General features: G+C 43.3%; 1 protein-coding gene across 1 annotated transcript in view; it reads left to right on the top strand.

Annotated features, from left to right (window-relative positions):
* Positions 1 to 15683, top strand: part of cpne5b (copine Vb) — a 101716-nt gene that overhangs the window by 62685 nt on the left and 23348 nt on the right. The window contains exons 9-13 of the mRNA XM_066705685.1: positions 306 to 410; positions 6767 to 6808; positions 8610 to 8685; positions 13194 to 13247; positions 14300 to 14361. Of these exons, the coding sequence (XP_066561782.1) occupies positions 306 to 410; positions 6767 to 6808; positions 8610 to 8685; positions 13194 to 13247; positions 14300 to 14361 (339 nt within the window). The remainder of the gene's footprint in view (positions 1 to 305; positions 411 to 6766; positions 6809 to 8609; positions 8686 to 13193; positions 13248 to 14299; positions 14362 to 15683) is intronic.

Raw genomic sequence — 15683 nt, 5'->3', positions numbered from 1 at the left:
ACAAACAAACAAAAAAATTGATGCTAAAGGTAGTTCCTGGGCAGCAAGCTGAGAAAAGAACGACAGAAACTGATCATCTTACAGAGGAGGTCAGAGAAGGAGATGGAAATCTTCTTTCACGTGTGAAAAATACATAAATATGCTTTTGATCCATTTCCCTGCATGAGTGAGCCAGCTGTCAACAAAGTCTGCGCCCGTGTGCGGATGAGTAAGTGGCAGCTGTCTGTGTGACTGAGATGAAAGTCCTGCTCGGTGCCCCAGTAATCATACCTGCCCCTGGCTGTCTCTCCCTGTCTCGTCCGCAGGTTTACAATCTGCCACAAAACAGAGGTGGTGAAGAACACGCTGAATCCCGTGTGGCAGGCGTTCGCCATCCCCGTGAGAGCTCTGTGCAATGGGGACTATGACAGGTAACGTGCCACCTGGCGGCCAGGTGTCCTGAGACATCTGCAAAGTCCCTGCTCTATTAGATTGAGTTGTGCATTGATTCTTTTCAGCCAATAACGCCTCACGGCATTGGAAAAAACACATTGTGCTGTTGGCTAGAGTCGTGAGTGCGATTCCTCTGTCAAAAGCTCCTGGTCAGGCATTGGCGATAAGCAGCTGTATGAAAAGAGATACACTTTCTTATCTCAGCAGGTCATTGTCTCTGAATCACCTGGCGGATTAGCACAGCGTCTCGGCCTAGTGTGATAAGCAGTGAGCCAGGAGGCTGTGTGTGTGTGTTGTGGTGGTGGGGGTAGATTTGTGCCCACAGTCTGGAGATCACAGGTTGTCCTCTGGGCTTATAAAACATAGCAGATAACAGAGAGGTGGGTGTAGAGAGAGGGAGCACAAGAGACAGAGAGAGATCAAAAGTCCAAAGGCCAGAATAAGGGAGAAGGATGTAAGAAAGTAAAAGAAAAAATGACACCGAAAGCAACACTGTAAGATGCAAGTGAATAGTATGAGCAAAAAGAGAAGAGAAAGACACAGAAAGAGAGGAAGAAGGAAGACAAGATCAGTAGAAACATGTCGAGAAAGTAGGGGAGAATAAAGCCCCAGCGAGGCGGGAGTGGCTGTGTAGGCATGCCGGTGCCCAGAAGCTGCAGCCAGACACCCAGCCAGCAGCCTGCACCTCTCCATCGCAGATCAGGGAAAGTGACGATCATCTTCCTGTTGGCTTCAATCACAATCAGGAGGAGAGGCGAAATGTCAGGGTGAATTTATTCCTTGCTGATCTGTACTTTAACCTTACAGCTCCCCGCTTCTCTGAGGGTAATAGTTTCTGACAGGCCCTGAGATGAAACAAAGCCGAGGCAGTGCATCGCAACGGCGTGCGATATCCAGGGTGGTACAGTACACAGGCAGCGCTGCAGAAAGACGAGGGGACTGACTGTTCCCTGCGTTGGCTTACCTGCGCTCTAATAAGCCCCTGCTGTCTTGGGGAAGGGCACGTGTCAGCATCGCAGCCAAGAGCTGCATAAAGAACCATGACCAATCCAGCAGATATTGATCCATATTTGCTCAAGTCAATGTCTGTGGCTCAGTATGACTTTGCTGGAGTTCTCACTAGATTAGATTAAAAAGAAAATTCAGCCACCGCACAGCTCTCTCTCTCTCTCTCTCTCTCTCTCTCTCTCTCTCTCTCTCTCTCTCTCGGTCTGTGATGTACAGCTGCAGTCCACTGCCACTCTGTCTGATAGTTAAATACCAGTTGCTAAATCTGGCTCTTCCTGAGAGGGTGTTTGGAAGGTTTTGCCAGGCCTACCACCTCATTTGCTCACACCATGAAAATTATAGGTCAGGAGAGCACAGCTTTTTTTCAGTACCAATCAAAAGCATCAGCACTGCTATTCCCCATCGGGTCAAAATAGACTCCTGACCAATTTCTTGCGACACCTTCCTGGCTTTTATGTGTGTATTTATTTAATGAGCACTAAGTGGCTCCCCCACCCCCCCTCCCTGTGGTTCCTTCGTTAGCAGTTGGGTTTGGTCTCCTTGGTTACAGAGGCCTGTGTCTTGCTCGCGTCACGCTTGGGCTGAAGCGCCACGCCATGTGATATTCGTCTGGAGGCTGCGCTCACTTTGCTGTGTTTCTGTTGATATTAATTCGTTTTTTGTTGTTGCGGGTTTTCATCATTTGTAAAGGGACGGTCTTGAGAACAGTGTCTCTCTACAGTGAGGGAAAAAAGTATTTGATCCCCTGCTGATTTTGTACGTTTACCCACTGACAAAGAAATGATCAGTCTATAATTTTAATGGTAGGTGTATTTTAACAGTGAGAGACAGAATAACAACAAAAAAATCCAGAAAAACGCATTTCAAAAAAGTTATAAATTGATTTGCATGTTAATGAGGGAAATAAGTATTTGACCCCTTCGACTTAGTACTTGGTGGCAAAACCCTTGTTGGCAATCACAGAGGTCAGACGTTTCTTGTAGTTGGCCACCAGGTTTGCACACATCTCAGGAGGGATTTTGTCCCACTCCTCTTTGCAGATCCTCTCCAAGTCATTAAGGTTTCGAGGCTGACGTTTGGCAACTCGAACCTTCAGCTCCCTCCACAGATTTTCTATGGGATTAAGGTCTGGAGACTGGCTAGGCCACTCCAGGACCTTCATGTGCTTCTTCTTGAGCCACTCCTTTGTTGCCTTGGCTGTGTGTTTTGGGTGATTGTCATGCTGGAATACCCATCCACGACCCATTTTCAATGCCCTGGCTGAGGGAAGGAGGTTCTCACCCAAGATTTGACGGTACATGGCCCTGTCCAACATCCCTTTGATGCGGTGCAGTTGTCCTGTCCCCTTAGCAGAAAAACACCCCCAAAACCTAATGTTTCCACCTCCATGTTTGACGGTGGGGATGGTGTTCTTGGGGTCATTCCTCCTCCTCCAAACACGGCGAGTTGAGTTGATGCCAAAGAGCTCAATTTTGGTCTCATCTGACCACAACACTTTCACCCAGTTCTTTTCTGAATCATTCACATGTTCATTGGCAAACTTCAGACGGGCCTGTACATGTGCTTTCTTGAGCAGGGGGACCTTGCGGGCGCTGCAGGATTTCAGTCCGTCACGGCGTAGTGTGTTACCAATTGTTTTCTTGGTGACTATGGTCCCAGCTGCCAGCTGATCATTAACAAGATCCTCCCTTGTAGTTCTGGGCTGATTCCTCACCGTTCTCATGATCATTGAAACTCCACGAGGTGAGATCTTGCATGGAGCCCCAGACCGAGGGAGACCAACAGGTATTTTGTGTTTCTTCTATTTGCGAATAATCGCACCAACTGTTGTCACCTTCTCACCAAGCTGCTTGGCGATGGTCTTGTAGCCCATTCCAGCCTTGTGTAGGTCTACAATCTTGTCCCTGACATCCTTGGACAGCTCTTTGGTCTTGGCCATGGTGGAGAGTTTGGAATCTGATTGTTTGATTGCTTCTGTGGACAGGTGTCTTTTATACAGGTAACGAGCTGGGATTAGGAGCACTCCCTTTAAGAGAATGCTCCTAATCTCAGCTCGTTACCTGTATAAAAGACACCTGGGAGCCAGAAATCTTGCTGATTGATAGGGGATCAAATACTTATTTCCCTCATTAACATGCAAATCATTTTATAACTTTTTTGAAATGCGTTTTTCTGGATTTCTTTGTTGTTATTCTGTCTCTCACTGTTAAAATACACCTACAATTAAAATTATAGACTGATCATTTCTTTGTCAGTGGGCAAACGTACAAAATCAGCAGGGGATCAAATACTTTTTTCCCTCACTGTATGTGTGTGTATTAGACGTAATTGCATCTGTAAATACACAGAGCACTAGGATTGAATCCAAACTATAAAACTATTAGTATACTCGAGAATAACAAATGGCAGTTCCGTATCGTAGTTTAATGTATGAGTTGTAAAAATCCACCTCTGACGATAAAATACACTATGACATCAAAGTTTGTGGTTTGCCATTCGTGAGCAGACAGTTTTAAGATAGAACATCAGAACATAAGAAAGTTTACAATCGAGAGGAGGCCATTCGACCCATCGTGCTCGTTTGGTCTATTTTAAATGTTCCCAAATTGTTGCTTCAACCACATCGCTGGGGAGTTTGTTCCAGATTGTGATGCCTCTCTGTGTGAAATTGATTCTTTGTGATTTTGATTTGGTCTAGGCTAAAAGTCCTCCCCCAATCACATGTTTCCATCGCTTTGTATCTCAGTTTTGTAAATCCCAGTGTTCCCTCTATTAATCAAGCAGAGACACCACTTCTATTTTTACTAATTGTTTGTAATTGTAGTCCCTCAGAAGGCAGGGTGTATGCCTTCTCATAGGAGCAGCACTATCAGGACCCATGTCTTTGTCTGTCTGGCTTACTTCACATTGCCCTCCCACCACATCAACATTTGCTGTTCAAAATGAAAAATCTCCCCGGGCAATAAATCCAAGCATAGGTGGACGAGTTGGAAGGGGCAACAAAACAAACTCCTGCATTTCCATCTTAATCTTCACACTGCGTCTCAAACAGCTGGTAATTAGCAGAGAGGCTTGCAGCATTTGATCAGGGGACAGCTCAGGGAATCAACGCCACTCCAGCCACCCGCCTCCTTCATCAGCCATGCTGCCCCCACACCCTGCCCTTGCCCCCTGAGGCCTGCGGGGCAGAGTATAGGACAGTTTTGTGGGGTCTATTTTTGGCTCCACAGTTTTGGTGACAAGTAACTTGAGGCAACACGTTACATTTTTTTCCATCCCCTGCCATCTTTAACGAAAACTCGTTCCCTTGCAGAAAACATGCCCGTCCTGCTGATTTGTTATGGACGCTAAGATTTACTTTGAAGGAATACAAAAGCCTCCACAGATCCCCGTTCTATGAAATTGAAAAGTTTTTCCACAGTTGGTTATCGGTCTTATGAATAAAGTCTTTTTATCGGCCCACTTGGTTTTATGATCACTGTTTTGTAACACTTACACTCACCTAAAGGATTATTAGGAACACCTGTTCAATTTCTCATTAATGCAATTATCTAACCAACCAATCACATGGCAGTTGCTTCAATGCATTTAGGGGTGTGGTCCTGGTCAAGACAATCTCCTGAACTCCAAACTGAATGTCTGAATGGGAAAGAAAGGTGATTTAAGCAATTTTGAGCGTGGCATGGTTGTTGGTGCCAGACGGGCCGGTCTGAGTATTTCACAATCTGCTCAGTTACTGGGATTTTCACGCACAACCATTTCTAGGGTTTACAAAGAATGGTGTGAAAAGGGAAAAACATCCAGTATGCGGCAGTCCTGTGGGCGAAAATGCCTTGTTGATGCTAGAGGTCAGAGGAGAATGGGCCGACTGATTCAAGCTGATAGAAGAGCAACTTTGACTGAAATAACCACTCGTTACAACCGAGGTATGCAGCAAAGCATTTGTGAAGCCACAACACATACAACCTTGAGGCGGATGGGCTACAACAGCAGAAGACCCCACCGGGTACCATTCATCTCCACTACAAATAGGAAAAAGAGGCTACAATTTGCACAAGCTCACCAAAATTGGACAGTTGAAGACTGGAAAAATGTTGCCTGGTCTGATGAGTCTCGATTTCTGTTGAGACATTCAGATGGTAGAGTCAGAATTTGGCGTAAACAGAATGAGAACATGGATCCATCATGCCTTGTTAGCACTGTGCAGGCTGGTGGTGGTGGTGTAATGGTGTGGGGGATGTTTTCTTGGCACACTTTAGGCCCCTTAGTGCCAATTGGGCATCGTTTAAATGCCACGGCCTACCTGAGCATTGTTTCTGACCATGTCCATCCCTTTATGACCACCATGTACCCATCCTCTGATGGCTACTTCCAGCAGGATAATGCACCATGTCACAAAGGTCGAATCATTTCAAATTGGTTTCTTGAACATGACAATGAGTTCACTGTACTAAACTGGCCCCCACAGTCACCAGATCTCAACCCAATAGAGCATCTTTGGGATGTGGTGGAACGGGAGATTCATGCCCTGGATGTGCATCCCACAAATCTCCATCACCTGCAAGATGCTATCCTATCAATATGGGCCAACATTTCTAAAGAATGCTTTCAGCACCTTGTTGAATCAATGCCACGTAGAATTAAGGCAGTTCTGAAGGCGAAAGGGGGTCAAACACAGTATTAGTATGGTGTTCCTAATAATCCTTTAGGTGAGTGTACATTCCCTCTGTGTCGAGACTCATTTCGGGGTCGGCTAAACCATATAAAAGTTAGTTTTATTCTACCTGAATCCCAGACCTTCTACATTATTCATTCTCCAGCAGGTTTTATAACTGTGGTTCTTCCATTTTGTGGCTGAGATTTAATGAACTGTCTATTTCTGGCAGGTTCTATTACGAGAAGAAACAAAAAAAGCTGTCTTAAACTTAAGGGGTTGTTCTCCTTAAATGTGAATGATTTGAAAGTAAATGATGGATTTATAGTGATGGATTTAATTATTTTTTGGAGCCATTTTTGCTTTATTGAATTAGGTCTTTGAAGATGCAGAAGAAACAATGGAGGCGTGTCACTGTAAAGCAAGAACCTTTGAAACTGTCATTGATGAAACACCTTTCCGAGTATTGTTTTTAATAAGAGTCACCTTTGAATGTGTAACAATGCAATATAAAACAATGCTTTCATAGCATTACCTTTCCATTCATGTCAATTGAATTGTGTTATTTACATGTGGTGCCTTCAGGATAGGAAAGCCCCATGCGCATTGTGTATAATAATGTTAGCTGTTCAGAAGCAGTGTAACATATGCATTTGTCCTCATCTTTCTCAGAACGATCAAGGTGGAAGTGTACGACTGGGACCGAGATGGCAGGTGAGCACATGCGTGTGAATTTACTGGTGTGCGTGGATGTGTGTGTGTGTGTGTGTGTGTGAGGTGAAGGGTGTGGGAATGGTGTTGGATGAAGTGTCTGAACCAAAGGTAGCTGAGAGGATTATCCCTGTGCAAAGGTGACGTATTGTTTTAGCATGTTAGTTTGTGTCCGTTGTGGGGAAGCTGTTCTTGTCTCCTCTCCCCAGCAGACCTGGTGATCCCATTGCCGTTATTGCTGACTCCTCTTTTAATGGCTTCAAAGGGCTGCAGCTTGCTCAGAATAGTGCAGTGTGAGATCTAACAAAAGCGACACGAGGGAGAAACCGCACTTTTGATATCTTTGCTCAGGCTTCCTGTGGATTACAGAATTCAATCTGAACATTTTGCTCCCTGCGTGTGAGCCACTATGTTAACCAGTTCCTTCTTACCTGATGGATTTATTGAAAGCCCACATTCATGTCGGTTGTTTGTGCTGATTTGCAACTGTTGGCTGTATTGAATCTGTTTTACTTTTTTACGCTGTGGCATATAATGGACTACTTAATAAATGTTATGCTTTTTGAGATGGGTGCTATGCTTGCTGCTGACCAGTGGTGTAATCGAGGGCATACAGCGCATGCCCATGTCATTTGAAGGGAAGTTTGCGTATGCCCACGTAACTTTGCATATACCCACAATATTTTGGCGTATACCCTCCTATAATTCCTATAATGAATTCGGTCATTCATCTGCGATTCCTGGTCAAAAAATGCCAGCACCCCCCTCAGCCCCAACAAATCGTCAGCACACACAGCGGTCGGCAAATCGCCAGCCAGGTAATAGAGTATACCCCTACAGCCAGCTGCCGTCGCTGTGCTTAGCTGAAATGCACTTTGGAAACTTTAGTAACATCAGTAACAGGGCTCGGTTGAACTACGCTTAGTGAACATCAATACACTGACGCGCTTTACTGTGTTAAAGCAAGGAGTCCAAGGGAAGTGATGAATTATTCATCTGTGCTATTGGGACAAACTGCTGCATAAGCTTTCTTGGAACAGATCGCTGCATTGCTATTCCCGGGCTTTCTTTGCAAGCTTGCATGTTTCAGGGAGACTTGGCGTGAGCAAACCACTTCACGACAGTCCTGTTTTGGTTGCCATGATGATGCCCACACGCTCCGCTGGCCCGCTGCTCTGCATATTAACAGCCTGTCATTAGCAGAGGTCCTAACAGAGCTTGGCGTCCGGCCCTGATCACCATGCTGTCCTTCCTGCTACGACGCTCACCTCCGGCCTAATGAACACCATCAATTACCTCAGCTCCTTGCCATTAACATGTGATCAATATCGGCCAATTAAAATGGTAAACAAGCTGGCCAGCAATCCCACAACACCTTTTTACAAATGAAGGGTCGAAGTGTGAAGCATTTGCAAAAAGAGGAACTGGGTCATGTTCATTTTCTGCCTCCCTCAATGTATACTTGCTATTCCTGAACTGGGATGCCGCCCCACAAAGAGGTAAAAGAGTCACAATAATCTTTTGGACCACTAATGCAAGAATCTTCATAGTGTCTTTGTGATACTGTAACATTTGTAATATTGTAACTGTAAGGGAATCAGAAAAATCAACTCATATATATCTTTTTAGGATGTTATCTTTTTGTAATGTTATTTGCAGTGCAGTACCTGCATAACACACTCTGTAAGATGTCTGCAGACCACAGTAGACCATGGTATACCAAGGTACTTCTACCCCAGGGTCCAGCAGAAGGACAGCACTTTCAATGACCCTGTAGTAAGAATCTGTTTTTCTCCCCTTACAGCCACGACTTCATTGGGGAATTTACCACTAGCTACCGGGAGCTATCCAGAGGACAGAGCCAGTTCAACGTCTATGAGGTGAGCATTGGGGCGCAATGTCTATGTGGTCAGCCGGTTTCAGAAAGCCCCCAGGCAGTTGGTGGTCCTGTGTTCAGTGGGATGAATAGGCTGTGTGCATTGCCCGCTGTAATCACCGGCTGCGACGTGCCCGTCACCAGGAGAGGAATTCAACAGGAGATTACTGTTATACTTTCAGGGAATAGAGATATTAATACAGTATTATATTCCATATTATCCCCAGGGGACAAGTACTTTTCTTTTCTTTTTTTTTGTTCTTCTCTATGAGAATTTGACTTCACATTTAGTTTGACTGACCTATTAGAAATGTGCCATGTTAGATTAGGCCGGGGATTAGTCAGTGTGTTATTATTAGATGGCATTGTGGAGCGGCACAGTGGACGTGATGGCGTTTGGGGCATTTTTACGTCCCTGGTCTGGAGAGCTTTCCACGTCTGCATGTGTGTGTGTTTTTTCTTCTGCTAAACATATTTTAAATTAACATCATGAATCACCTTAGTTTAGTGCTGTAACTTGCACCGGGCCAGTGCTGTGTTGCTTGTCCTCAGTGAACACTAGCCCACCATGGAGGTGGAAGCAATATATGGTGGAGATTGTATAGTGTGCAAAATTGTCATTCCCTTTGGATAGGGCTGTGAAAGAAGAAAGAGTGGAACTGGGAATGCTGGAATTAGGGTTCGGTATTAAACAATATACAAACAAAGCATTCTAAGACTTCTCAAACAGAATTAAAGAAAATATCCATCACCTCACATTTACAGCATGCACGCTCTGGGTCTTTAAAGACCGTGCACAGTGTGTTGGTCTCAGTGAGGCACAGGTGGATTCGTATGACTTAGGATCCTGTTCTTGTTCTCCACACTTTTCTTATGCGTAGACTTTCTGCCATGAAATACCTTTGACATGCTGCCCCGGTTGACTTACAGGCAGCTGTTTCAGGATCAGTGCTGAATTTTGATCTCTGCAGTGCTTGTAAGAACCTAGCTGTAACTTCAGTTATTTGTACTTCAGAACTGTCCCCTTTGAAGTTTTGCAAAAACCTATTGCCATGTCCAAAGACAAGTATTCGTTTCATTCTTGAGTAAAAAAATACTATTTCCCCTTGATTGATTTACTCGCCTTTTATTTTAATAACTTTTAATTTAAGTCTTTCATTTTAATTAGCTTTCCTCATCAGTATTCAATTTATTTGCCTGTACGATCGATTTTGCATAGCTGTTTTTCATCTGTGTTTTTTATAGCACCAGACCTAAATAACCTTTTGAAAATATCATCTGATCTGTGATCTCCTACAAACTGTGGCCCACCGGCGTATGGTCAAACAGCAGAACGGGAAAGTGCATCAGTTCTTTTGAAGGGCCGAGGAAACTGAAATTAAATGAGTGATGAAAACCCTGAGACTTTCCTCGGGGTGCCTGGGATCCACACCTCCTACAGGCAACTCCTGGGATCCACCTTCAATCTGCAGTCTGCTCTGTGATTAATGAGCAGCAGCAATCCATAGCAGCAGATTTGATATTCGCACTGTATCTCAAACACATCAGGACAACAGACAACACAGAATAGAAAGCCGTTCATAATGTATTTAACAGCGCAACTGCCCACCCTTTGACTTAATGACTACTGAGATACTTTGATAGCTGGCCAGGGAAATACTACACTGCTGCTCCCGCCAATGCGTGGGTTTTAGATAATTTTTTTAAACGCTAATGAGAGTCAATGGGGTGCCCCCACTAAGACTGGAGATGTGTGTGTGTGCGTGTGTGTGTGCGTGTTTGTGTGCTTGTGTGTTGAGGTAAAGACTCTGAGAAGAGGCACCTGCACCAATTTTACAGCCCACTGGCGTTGGCGAGTGCATAGAATTAGAATAGGAAACTATATGGAGTCTGACTGGCACTCAAAGTGGAATTTTGTGTAACAACAGGAAAAAGCTGTCAATTCTCCCCGACGTGATCCCTCCTGCATTTAGTCGGTCTGTCTGCTCATCTCTTTAGCTATTGCTCAGTCACTGTCTGTTTTTTTTACTCTTTAACGACGTTTCCTCTCCCTCCCCACCCCCTTCCATTTTCCCTTCAAAATCAGCACCCAGCACCCCTACAAACAGGCCCATGACATCGTCACGTCCAGCTGCAGCAGACTATAAACGTGCATCAAGATATAATATGTCCAGTGTCACCTGAGAGACCCGCGCTACTGACAGGAGAGATTATCAGCGGCCTGCTTTGTGTTGAAATCAGTGTAATCCAGGCCGGTCTGGTTTGGTTCTGCCAGCTCACTAATGCTCAAAGTGCGATAATTGTAATTGCCTGTCAATGGGCTGGCAATGCCGCCTGCCGATACCAAGGGCCTGCAGTGTCACCGGGCCAGAGAGGTATCGTCTGGGAAAACTCAGCGTTCGTATAGTCAATTGAGAGAGCATTTGCCTTGACATACAGTATCTAGGCCATAGCCGAGGTGTATTCATAAAAGCAGGCCCATGTGTTTTGTTTTACCCTCTATGTCCTCTTTAAGTGTCTTTGTGTGTACTTACACTGCTGAATGGACACTCAAGCCTCCCCTGAATGCAAGCAGATTGTAAATAATATGAATCAGGGCAATGGTTTCATCTTTCCTGCCCCCCGCTGAGCCTTAATTGGCCATGAGCTTCTTCTTCGTAGATTATATATTAAATTAGCTTGCTTTTATGTTTTCATGATATGTTCCTAAGCTGTGACTCCAGGGGTGGTTTAAGTCTCGTCTGATAGAGGCAGAGGTTTTGGACACAGTGTGATGCAATATCTCTGACAAATAGACATGGCAGTGAATGACAAGCCGAATTATCATTTAGAGATATCTCTAAATGCATTTCAAGATATCTTCAAATCATTTTGAGATATCTGCAAACCATTTAGAGATACCTAAATAAGGTTCTTCTTAAAGATATCTCAAAATGATTTGTAGATATCTACAAATCATTTTGAGATATCTTCAAATCACTTCCTATTCATTTAGAGATATCTGGAAATCATCTCAAGATATCTTCAAATGACTTCCTGTATTCTGGCTGTATTTATCACTTCCTGTTTCCTCGTTCAGTTACATAGAAATGAATTAACAAGTTAACAGGAAGTGATAATCTTGGGCTACATACAGGAAGTGATTTGAAGATATCTCAACATGATTTAGAGATATCTCTAAATAAATAGGAAGTAATTTGCAGATATCTTTAAATTATTTAGAAGGCTCAAAATATTTGAAGATATCTTTAAATGAATTAAATGATAATTTGGCATTTGCCATATCAGTGGCTGTAGTTTCGTACACCTGTTTGCTCCGATTTAATTGGCTCTCCAGTGTAATATTTTCTTCCCCTTTCCCCTTTAGAGCTGTATTTGTCGTTTGCCATTTGTGTATGTTGCACAAACATAGAGAATTAATACCAGTAGTAGCTTACTATACCATTTTTGCTGAACTATAGTTTTTCCTTGATGTTTAATGTAACCCCATATTACATATTACATACATGAGCAAGGTGTGAGCTGCAGTATTGTGTTCAGCATAGCTCCATTAAACCTGTATGTTTTTACAGTTCATATCCTTTAATGAAATAGTTACATGTTTTTCTCTTTAGGTTCCTTATATGTGAAAATATATTCATGGATATTGCATTTTTTTCCTCATATTAAATAGATATTCAATTGAAATTATATTAATATTCCACTACTTGGTAATTAAAGTTCAATAGAATATTAACGTAATAGCTCACTATACCAAAGATGAGTAAATGGAGATATCTATGTTTCTTGTAACTTGGCTTATGGGTTTGATATCTCAACGTCAAATGGCTGAGTGATTTTGTTACTTGCGTTTTTTTCATGCTGATGAGTATTTGCTACAGAGAGATACAGTCACAGCCTGTGACCTCAGAGACACCTGGGGCAGGAGGAGCTCCATGTAAATATGACTAGAACCTTTAACAATAAATACATATTAGTATTGTAAATTATATGGATGACTAAAATACAATCGATGTCACCAAACAGTTAAAAAAGAAAAGCTCAAAAGCACCACAAACTCACACACAGCCGATCAACTGCGACAGGATGCGCCTGTTTGTATCCATTGTGCTTGTGTATTTCTACACAGTAGCTTTCATGCAGTTGTAGCGATAATTACACTTCCCAACATCGCAAGAGTAGTCGCATATTTTTCTCCAGCGCTGTTATCTGAGACTACGCGTTTTATTAGTGACGTATGCATTGTCTGCACAGAGCATATCTCTGCGTGTCTTTCCATCCCCGTCATTTATCAGCTTCTACAGAGGGGTCTTCGCTGTCCGCAGCTTCTGTACTATACAGGCAAAGCTGTGGTTCAGCGCAAACCTTTGGTCCCAAAACAGTTCATTTTCCACTGTGTAGAGAAACATATTTTATCACAATTACTGCTGTGGGAAGAGTGGGAGGGGGGCGGGTGTCTTATGCCTGTAGTGTTTAATTTCGTTTATTTATTTACTCATCTTTGTAATTCAGGTGGTAAATCCCAAAAAGAAAATGAAGAAGAAGAAATATGTGAATTCAGGAACGGTGAGTGTTCACCCATTGTTACTTTTTAATTTCTTGCTTCCTGAGCACATAATAAACAATAAAATATATATTTTCCTCTAGGCATGAATGTTTATTTTTGCATTGATTGCCATTCTGCTCAGATTTAAACACACACACAGTTTCTTAGCCATCCACTGCACGTTAACCCCCGCTCTCAGAATAGTTGCAACTGACGATCATGGGTCCATTGGAATCGGAGACTGTTATTAAATGCAATCAGTACAGATGGTGGAGTAGAGCTGTGATAAAAAGACATATGAGAAATCAAGATGCCCCTGTCTATATTTAACATGTGCGTTGCAAAATAGGTTAACTCTGTAGGATATCAGAGTTAATGCAGAACACCATAAAGAAGACGTGAAAGTACGAGTACATAGGTTATCATTTGTGCAGATCATCTCAATGTATCAATAATGTATCTGTTATCCATAAGAATGTGTTCACTATGGAATGCATGGAGTTGTAGGTTTGTACTGTATTCACACAGACACACACACATGCACACACACACGCACACACACACATACACGCACACACACATACACACACACACACACACACACACACACACGAACAACCCAAACACACACACACGTGCACACACACACACACACGCACACACACATGCACACACACATACACGCACACACATACACGCACACACGCACACACACGCACACACACAACACACACACACACACATCTTCAGGCAATATGACAACATGATTACATTGATATTGAAACGATCAGTCTTACCCCCAATGGTCTTTGCTTTATGTGTTTCTGTTACTAAAATGCAAGCATAATGGTTTTTGGTTTTATTGGGTTTTTCTTGTTGATGCTGTTTCTCGTCCTCAGGCTATATTAGCGCGGTGTAAGTAAATATGCGCGATATGTTGTCTCTTTGTTTTGTTATTTAGGGTGACAGTGCTGCATATCATTATATATATGCAGTGGTAGAAAATAAAACATTCATTCTGTTTTGGAGACACTTTTCGGGGGGTTTACCCAGCTCTTCTTCTGTTCCCAAGGTTACGCTCCTGTCATTCACCGTGGAATCTGAATACACCTTCCTGGATTACATCAAAGGAGGGTAAGCACGAGAGAGAGAACTGAGTGTGGATTTTCTTCTTTCTTACTCTAGAGAGAATGATGCTTGCATCTTTCAGCTTAATGAAGTATTAATGTAATTTAATTCTTTATTGCCCCTTTTTCACTGCAGCTTCATATGGCTCTGTGGGGAATAGCGGAAGGTCTCTCTTAGCTGATAAAAGTCATTAGGACATTAACCCAAGTTTTACAAGGTTGACGAGCTGGTTTTCTCTCCCTTGTCCTCTGGGAATACTCCACAGCATCTATAATCCTGCAGAAAGAGGTGCAAACACCAGTGCGGCTGGAGCTACGCTTCATATGGTGTCAAGATGCAAGGTGATATCGATACCACCCCCCCCCCCCCAAATTAATCAATAAATAAATGAAGGAAGGAAGGAGTTAGGATGTTAGGATGATTTGAATGTTTTAGAAAACATTTTACTCAACGAAATATCAATAATAATATATAAAAAGGTATGCAGGTAGTTATTGTTAGTGATTTAGATACTGGTATTTAGTCTTGTCTGGCCCAAGGAGATCCCCCGCCCCCCTTGGTTCTGCTACAAATCAAACACATCCTTCATAACATAAGATGTAAAAGACCTTGAAAAGATCTTAAAGATGTCCAACTGAGAGAATGATCACATTAATTAAGCAGCTGAGCTCCTGGGTTGGAACTAAAGCCAGAAGAGTCCCCAGCGGACTGGGATATGACACTGTTGCACTAGCTAATGTCATGGCTGACATCAGGGTGGCCTCCGTCGATCCTTATTTACTTTTTAATAGACACGTGCTCATCTGTCTGTGCTGCAGATTGCCCCACTCGGGGGGCTGGGATGCCTGTCGCACTGCAGAGGGCCGTTTAACTGCTCACACATCGCACTCAGTGTTTGTTTGAAGGACAGGGAATTCTGTCATAGCTCTCCTTGCTAAACTGAATAAAAACTAAGCGAGTGAGGAGGGGGGAAAGCTCGGTCTGTATCAGAAGGGAATTGTTATGGGCTCCGCGCAGGAGAGTTTTGTCTGGTTCTCACAGCCTGCTTGAGGCGACTCTGCAGATGTGACGTCTTTGAGCCCTCTGCTCCGAGCGTCTCCTCTCTCTTTTGGCAGCCACACATTTTACTTTCTGATACATCTTCCGGATTGAATGCCCATTCCTTTTTTGCCAAACACACAACTCCACAGCATACCACAGCACTGAGTTCTGCACATCCTTAACAACAGTACATTTTCTAAAAGAGGCGATTGCATTCCATGAAAGGAGACCCCTGTATATTTGCATCGCCCTAACAGTGGGTGTCTGTATACGGCAATGTATTTCCC

The sequence above is a fragment of the Amia ocellicauda genome, chromosome 5 (assembly GCF_036373705.1).
Source record: "Amia ocellicauda isolate fAmiCal2 chromosome 5, fAmiCal2.hap1, whole genome shotgun sequence".
Taxonomy (NCBI): domain Eukaryota; kingdom Metazoa; phylum Chordata; class Actinopteri; order Amiiformes; family Amiidae; genus Amia; species Amia ocellicauda.
Note: the sequence above shows the minus strand (reverse complement) of the source record. Positions and strands in the feature narration are given on the sequence as shown.